Source organism: Corythoichthys intestinalis, chromosome 18, assembly GCF_030265065.1.
Source record: "Corythoichthys intestinalis isolate RoL2023-P3 chromosome 18, ASM3026506v1, whole genome shotgun sequence".
In the NCBI taxonomy this organism is placed as follows: domain Eukaryota; kingdom Metazoa; phylum Chordata; class Actinopteri; order Syngnathiformes; family Syngnathidae; genus Corythoichthys; species Corythoichthys intestinalis.
The window spans coordinates 29,154,937-29,163,737 of NC_080412.1; the positions used below are offsets into that span (position 1 = coordinate 29,154,937).

General features: G+C 41.4%; 1 protein-coding gene across 1 annotated transcript; it reads left to right on the top strand.

Annotated features, from left to right (window-relative positions):
* The first annotated feature begins 1,147 nt into the window (after positions 1-1,147).
* On the top strand, positions 1,148-4,310 carry sdf2 (stromal cell-derived factor 2). The gene is made up of 3 exons (XM_057820064.1): positions 1,148-1,400; positions 2,057-2,253; positions 3,746-4,310. Exons 1-3 carry the CDS (start codon positions 1,184-1,186, stop codon positions 4,046-4,048), a joined length of 717 nt encoding a protein of 238 aa, XP_057676047.1. The 5' UTR covers positions 1,148-1,183; the 3' UTR covers positions 4,049-4,310.
* Positions 4,311-8,801: the final 4,491 nt, after the last annotated feature.

The window sequence follows — 8,801 nt, forward strand, 5'->3', positions numbered from 1 at the left end:
CAAAAGAATGGGTTTGTGTTATTTATTGTAATCTAAGATTTTTTTTTTTTTTTTTTTTAATGTTTTACAAGTTAGACTGTACCTTACTGTAAGTCCCACCTTTGGTTATGTGGGTAATTGCCCGTGTTGTGCAGAGTATGGCCTAAATAATTGTAAATTGTTGTCATAAAATTTATACCATGGATATTATCTGAAACTGAGGCTTGTAAGTCCCACAGCGTGGTAAGTGGGCATTTGCGTGTTGTTTTTCAGCACCATTTTCTGTGTATGTTCCGGGACCTGTGCCTGTCTCGTCATCCCTGCGCTGTCATATGTACTTTGCGTTCCGGCACCTCATGATTTAAAAATTAAACACTGGGTACCTCTACTTAAGAATGTCTGTACATACAGAATTTTCAGGTTAAGACACGCCTTAACGTGAAAATATTGCCTCTTGTTATGAAAGAAATTTCAACTTAAGACTAAAGTGAATGCGCGGAGTTTTGCCTTTTGGCCGGATTGCCGGTTTCCCGCCGGCCCGGGCCGTTGGAGCTGCGCCAGCATGGGTCCGGCGGTTCGGCTGGCGCGATTCTGGTGGTCAGGCTAGAAGGTCAGATTTCTTCAAAACATAGCCAACACTATTGATTGCGTGGATCATTGGCAATTCTCATGCGTGCGTATGTTGTTTTTTACTCCGGAGCCCTGAAACTAACAAACTGCACGGAATTTGTCAACTCCACCGACTAATTAAACCCCTGTAAACCCTGAAGATGAAGTCTTATGTCAAAAATTCTGAACTTCCCCTTTAACCTTTATTCAATCAATAACGGTAAATTACTTAACCTTACCTTACTTGATTTCATGTGGAAAATTAATTAATTGTGAGAAAATAAAATGAGTATGTTAATCTTTGTAGTTGTGTTTTTTAAATTGATTTTTTTTTTAATGAATTAAAACACTGACGACCTTAATGTGGCAGGGTGCCCCGTTAATGCAGCTCATTTGTCTGCCACATTATATGTTTCCCACTGTATTGATTTAATACAAAACAAACATGTACCTTTACGATGAATGGACTTTTACTTGCATGAAGATACAGATCGTGGCGAGCATCCACAAGATGTTGTCGTCGTTTTTCCACCTTGCCACCAGGGGCGCTGTGGGAAACCGCCTGTGTGTCGTCTGCGGTGACGCCATCACAGCGATGGAAGCCGCGGACGGAAAAAGAAAAAGAACGATGGACTCGCTAAATTACGCTCCTATATCTCGCATTTTGGCATTTGTTTTTGTCTTCTCGTCCTTCTTTTTCCGTACCTCGCTCGGCACCGAGTTGACGTTCGTCACTTGCGGCTCGGTGCTGAAACTTTTAAACATCAAACACAACGTGAGACTTCACTCGCATGACGTCCGCTACGGCTCAGGTCAGAACCACCTTTATGCAAATCACTCCCAGTTTAATAAAAATCAAAGATGTTACTTTGGATGACCGTTCTTATGTGCACGTTGAAACAAATCTCCTGAGTTGTATTGTCGGTGTCAACTGTCAAGTGTCTTTAGCGATGATTTCGTTTTCCTTGGCGAAAGAACTTGCATGACGTGTCCGTCCAAGTTCTGATTATCTTCATAGAGACTCAAACTTTTCGCTTGACACCTTTGTTATTGTGACGTTTGCGCACAGTAAAATAGAACACAACCCGTCGACGCTGTACCTAACATGAAATACTTAAAGTAGTCTTAAATAGAGCTGTTGACAAAAATATCAATTGTTTGCAATCAGCTATTTACCAGACTTAAAAACTACTGTACATGTGAAGTAGTTTCCATTTTAATTTAATGTTAAACTTGGTTCTAATTTTGCTAATGTTGTGACCCAATTAAAATACAATATGAATGAACAAAATTGATTTATGAAAGCTCATTCATTACCAATGACCATTTTTAAACAGCTTTTCCCAATGAGGTGTGTTTGATTGTCACACTAAACAAGTAATTCATCTTCAGTCCACATCCACTTGCCGAGTGTCCAGTGGATTCTGATGTGTCCCATTTGTGTGTACGTTGTACGCCTTTGAAACAGGAAGTGGCCAGCAGTCGGTGACGGGCGTTACCAGCGCGGAGGACAGCAACAGCTACTGGCGCGTCCGTGGTACACGTGACGCCACCTGCCTTCGGGGAAGCGCCATCAAGTGTGGACAAAACATCCGACTGACACACGTCAACACTGGACGCAACCTGCACAGCCATTACTTCAGCTCGCCACTAACCTCCAACCAGGTAGGGGTCTTGAGTCAACTAAAATACACCATTGAGGTGATCTAAAAGTCATATCTGCGCAGATATTCTCAAAAAGTGGCCTAAATACTCTTAAATCGACTGCAACGCTCCCTAGAAGTTATTTAGATACTCCTAGATGTACTGAAATGCTTCCTGAAAGTGATCAGAATATTCTTAAATCTAGAAATGAAATGCTCCTTAAAAGTCGTATAAATACTCTGCGATGTACCGAAGAAACTAAAACGAGATTTTAAGTCTTAGATGTAAATGAAAAATATTCATCAAAGGGGTCAAAATATTATTTAATGTATTGAAATGTTCTCTAAAAGTGATATACAGTGGGGCAAATAAGTATTTAGTCAACCACCAATTGTGCAAGTTGTCCTACTTGAAAAGATTAGAGAGGCCTGTAATTGTCAACATGGGTAAACCTCAACCATGAGAGACAGAATGTGGGGGGAAAAAAAAGAAAATCACATTGTTTGATTTTTAAAGAATTTATTTCCAAATTAGAGTGGAAAATAAGTGTTTGGTCACCTACAAACAAGCAAGATTTCTGGCTGTCAAAGAGGTCTAACTTCTTCTAACGAGTTCTAACGAGGTCTAACAAGGCTCCACTCGTTACCTGTAATAATGGCACTTGTTTTAACTCATTATCGGTATAAAAGACACCTGTCCACAAACTCAGTCAGTCACACTCCAAACTCCACTATGGCCAAGACCAAAGAGCTGTCAAAGGACACCAGAGACAAAATTGTAGACCTGCACCAGGCTGGGAAGACTGAATCTGCAATAGGTAAAACGCTTGGTGTAAAGAAATCAACTGTGGGAGCAATTATTAGAAAATGGAAGACATACAAGACCACTGATAATCTCCCTCGATCTGGGGCTCCATGCAAGATCTCACCCCGTGGCGTCAAAATGATAACAAGAACGGTGAGCAAAAATCCCAGAACCACACGAGGGGACCTAGTGAATGACCTACAGAGAGCTGGGACCAAAGTAACAAAGGCTACTATCAGTAACACAGTGCGCTGGCAGGGACTCAAATCCTGCACTGCCAGACGTATCCCCCTGCTGAAGAAAGTACACGTCCAGGCCCGTCTGCGGTTCGCTAGAGAGCATTCGGATGTTTCAGAAGAGGACTGTATTATGGTCAGATGAAGCCAAAATAGACAACTTCAACCAAACAACTTCTGTATATTGCCAGGAAGTAACATGTGGATAACCTTATACATGAGCTGAGCTGTTTGGAAATGAACCAAGTCTGTGAGTTTTAAAGCTCTGGATTTTAAAAATAATATATTAGTATGATCTCTATAACCAGCATTATGTATTATTCTTATAGCTCTTTTTTGCAAAATGGATGGTGAATTTATTGTACATTTATAAGTATTACCCCAGACCTCTGCACAGTAGTGTAATAATTGCAGATGTAATAGAACACAGTCTGTATCACATGTTCTGACTTTCCACCGGTGTCTCCAAACAGGAAGTGAGCGCATTTGGCGAGGAGGGCGAAGGCGACCACCTAGATGAGTGGACAGTGGAGTGCGGGGGCACGTTGTGGGAGCGCGCCGCGGCCATTCGCTTTCGCCACAAAGCCACTGAGGCATCGCTGGCCGTCACGGGCGAGCAGTACGGCCGGCCCATCAGCGGCCAGTACGAGGTCCACGCGGCTGTCGGCGCCGGCCAGCACGGCTTGTGGAGAGCGGCGGAGGGTGTCTTCGTCAAGCCCGATGACGGCCCTCACGCCGTCCAGCGGGACGCAGGTTACGCGCATACGGAGTTCTGAGTGCGGTGCGACCTTTCCAAACTTGCTGCCTAAACGTGTTGAATTCCTGTCTGGGACAGGAATGAATCGCCACGGCACTATGCCTTTTGTACAAAATAGTTGGATACAATAAGGATAAATGAACTCAATTTGACTGCAGTGTTGAGCGAGCGCCTGACAGTATTTATTGTCCTTGTTGCGTGTCAACGTGTTTCACAACTTGGAATAAAAAAAAATTTAAAAAAAAAAAAAAAAAACATTTGGAGCAGCTTTCATTTGTATTCTGATGATAATCTACCATTGATATTTGGAAAAACAGAAAAGCTACTGAAATAGTTAAAAGCAACACGTGGTAACTTTTCAACCATTATGAAATATTTTCATAACATTTGTGATGATATGTTAACTGATAACTAGTTGAATGACACCCCTTTTATATCTTGAGGGGGTCTGTATTGCTTTCACCTGCACTAATTTAACTTTGAGGCGGGTGGCAGGAACCCTGCCACACAAAAAAACTACAAATGTGCAGACTGCTTTATGGCAATCGTCACTTCCCCCTTTCCTAATTTGTTATAAAGGCGGAAGTGGATGTGAATATATATATGTGTATATATATATATATATATATACACACAGTGGGGAGAACAAGTATTTGATACACTGCCAATGGGAAAACCCATTGGCAGTGTATATATATATACAGTGGTACCTCTACATACGATCACTTCGACACACGATCTTTTCGACATCCGACGTAAAATTTGAGCCGCCATTTGTTTCTACATCCGACGAGTTGCTCGAAATACGACGACATGACAGCACTGCAAACGAACCCACGGTGGATTTTCTTATGTGAGAAATCAACACAGTTTTCAAAAAAAGTTGATACAGTTGGAGAAACAAGGAAAAAAGTGATGCTTACCTTTGAAATGAAGATGCAAGTTATAGAAAAATATGAGCTTGGGGTGCGCGTCCCTGAACCGGCTCAACAATACAGCTCCATGGTCCTCTTATGACCACCGTTCGCCACTATTTATAAGTTAAGGTGACAATTATTATTGTGGTAACATTGCCAAGGAAATCGCCAGCTTTGTCACGTTTTTATCATTTATTTAAGAACTTATCCAACACAAAACGCTCAATGTCTTAAGCAGTTGACTGCTCTAAGGAAAACGAAAGTATTATCTCTACCGCACCGACCTATCTCACTGGAGACGTCACCTTCGCGGTGCGTTCAGGGACAGTAAAAAGTGTCCGCCATATTAGAATCCGATTCGTTACATTATTTTCAGGAATAATTATTAATTCTTCTTCTTCTTCTATTATTCTGAATTATTTATTTATAACTTATTTGTTTTTCTATGTTTAATTGCCATTTGTAACAGTGCCAGCAGTATTTATTAAGAATTTAGTGTATGTTTTTAGGCTTTGGAACGAATTAATGGAATTATAATGTATTCCTATGGGAAAATCCTGCTCGACATACGACCATTTCGACTTACAAACAAGGTCCTGGAACGAATTAAATTCGTATGTAGAGGTACCACTGTATATATATATATATATATATATATATATATATATATGGCGGAAAACACTCAGGTGACTTGAAGTTCCGCTCTGAGACCGCCAATTTGGCCAAATTTCCAAATTGTCCGATATGCGTATGTGATACATCATTGGAAAGCTTAAAATCTCAATTGTCTGGGGGAAGAAAATTTTTGAACAGGAGGGCATTTAAAAAAAAAAAAAAAAAAAAAAAAAGGGTTTTGCTGTTTAAAAAACTTATCTGGAGGTAAGAGCACGCGAGAGCAGAATTACAGACACCATGACTTGACTTTAACGAGATATTATGGCGTACTAACCTTGTTTTGATCCAAAAACTCCATGTAGCATGTATCACTGAGTGTCAAGACACAGCTGTGAATGGCCACTGCTGGATTTTTTTTAATTTTATGGGTGAAACATGGTGATATAACAAGGGTTGTGATGCAGAAATCGCAGACATCGAGGAGTGGTCGAGATTTTCCTTTTCATATATTTACCCTTTTAAACTTTTTTTTTTCTTCAAATTTTATTTGTTTGGATCAATCATTTATCATCTACAATATCTGAGAAAATGTGACAGTTACAAAAAAAATGACAATTAAGCGATAGTTATGAGGTAGATATCTGACTTTTTTACAGACACCATTTTTTTCATTGTGACGTCATTTGTTTAAAAGTTTAAAATATGCGAGTGAATAATTTTTTAAAGTCGTTTTTTTTTTTTAGAAAACGAAATATTAGACATCAATTAATGATTCTAAGCTAAAAATGACATTTTTCATAATAAATATAATATTTACCTTTGTTTCATGGCTGGGTTGAAACAAAAGCGGTTGCGCGACATCAGTAAACGGGCGTTTCCAGGGTAAAACGGACAAATTAAAAATAGTTTGGGGGCTTAATGCGCCATGAATCTAATATGGCAGCATATAGACATATTGTTCTATAAAACACAACAGTTGTTTTGGCTTAAAATGCAGCAGTTTCTTTTAAAGAGGAGTGCAAGAGCAGAAACTGCGTTTTTAGCCTTGTCTGTGTTTTCCGCCATATATATAGTGACCACTGTCACCGAAAGGGTTAATATGCAGTTTTTAGAGGACTGGTTCTTAACCTTGCTAAAGGTACTGAACCCCCGAGTTTCACATTTGCATTCACGGAACCCTTCGGAATTAGATCATTGATAATTAAAAAAGAAATCTCATTCAAAACCAATATTCATTCATTTTATATGCCGCTTTTCCTCACAAGGGTCGTGGAGGTGCTGGAGCCTATCCCAGCTAACTGCGGGCAGGGTACACCCTGAACTGGTTGCCAGTCAGTCTCAGGGCACAATGAGACATACAACGATTCACGCACACACTCATACCTACGGACAATTTAGAGTGTTCAATCAGCCTACTATGCATGTTTTTTTGGGGTGGGGGTTGTGGGAGGAAACCGGAGTTCCCGGAGGAAACCCACGCAGGCACGGGGAGAACATGCAAACTCCACACAGGAAGCCTGGAGCCCGGGAATGAACCCTTGATCTCAGAACTGTGAGGCGGATGTGCTAACCACTCATCCACCGTGCCGCCCAAAACTAATATATCGCACCTAATATCTAAGCGCTTTCCCATTCAAATTTCTTCTCATTTTGACAGCATGTTTTTAAACAAGTAAAAATTTGAGTCCACGCTGCCCATCAGTCTGTTATACTTATTCATACCAAGTGTGAGTCAACCTTCCACCGGGCAAAATAGTTTCTCCTCCCATCAGATAGAGGACAAGCAGTTCAAAGAAATGAAATAAAGCATATAAATTGGGGCAAGCCAGTCAAAAACCTAATCTCACACACCACTTTGCGTACTGTAGATTAAGTCAAAGTACGATAATATGGCCTGCAGGTCCTTTGCCGAACCCCTTAGACTTACTCACCGAACCCAGGGGTTCGATTGAATCCAAGTTAAGAACCACTGTTTTAGAGAGAATGGCGATTTTTGGACGACCACTACAGGGTGCTGACATGCGGTGCAACGGTTTGCGGTTCAAAGCCGAACCGTACGGTTCACCCTGTACGGTTCAATACGCCTTTATGAACCGCGCCTTTTTGGTTTTGCAATTAATGTATTCCGAACGCTTGTGGAAATTAATTGATCGAGCTCTGTGTGCCTGTGTGTGATGTGAAGCACCACTGTGGAGAAATTCCCGCCCCGCAAGTAAATGTCGGATCGCTGTCAAGCACATGTGTAATAGAAGCCGAGTAACGCCCCCTCTCGCTTACGAGCGAAGTGAAAGTGAAACAAAGAAAACAAATAGCTATGGCGAGCGGAGGAGTGGAGAGACCGAATTTTGAGGAAGCACCGGCTTCTTTCAAACCTGCGGTGTGGCAACATTTTGGTTTCCCCGTGGACTACAATGCAGAGGGATAGAAAATATTGAAAAAAAAACAATTTAAAGCATTGCTCAGTGCTTGTTCCCCATGCTAATGGCAACACTTTTATAACATAACTCCGGCATCTCAGCCGGGATCACCCACAGATATCACTTTCTCAGGGCAGGACAACCCCGAAGATGACACCAGTGAAAACACACGGCGGGCTTCGTTAATTTATTTGCAACGCTTGACCCGCGTTACATTGTTCCCTCGCGGACATATTTCTCCAACAACGTAATCCCCGACATTTATGACATGGCACGCAAAGCCAGCGAAGATTATTTCGCTAAAGCACATAGTTTCGCCCTGACCACTGATTGTTGGACATTCCGTGCTACAGAGTGCTACTACCTAACTGTGACGGTCCACTATAATTCATACCTGTCATGTTGTACGGTCTCGTCGTAATTTGTACAAGTTAGCACTGATTTTTAAATGTGTACACCGTACGTTACGTTCAAAATCTGCACGTTTTTCGTGCATTACGGGTTTTTTTTTTCATCCGTTCAGATTTGGTCACCGTTTCTGCATCGAGACAAAGTTCGTTAATGCATTGGTTGAATGACGCGAGAAAAGTCAGACACGGAGAGGGAAGAATGTTTGTTGAGACGCTGTAGCAAACGCGATGCTAGGCTAGGTGGCTCCAATATTTCCTGACTGTAGCCGACAGCATACAATCTACGCCTAGATATCTCATGCATATAGAACTACATGCGAAATGACAGACCCAGTAGCATTAGTAAACAGCCGCCATTTTAGAGCAGTAAACTTCTCAGAAAGGCTCCATTGTAGTAAACCTTCCGAGCGAAC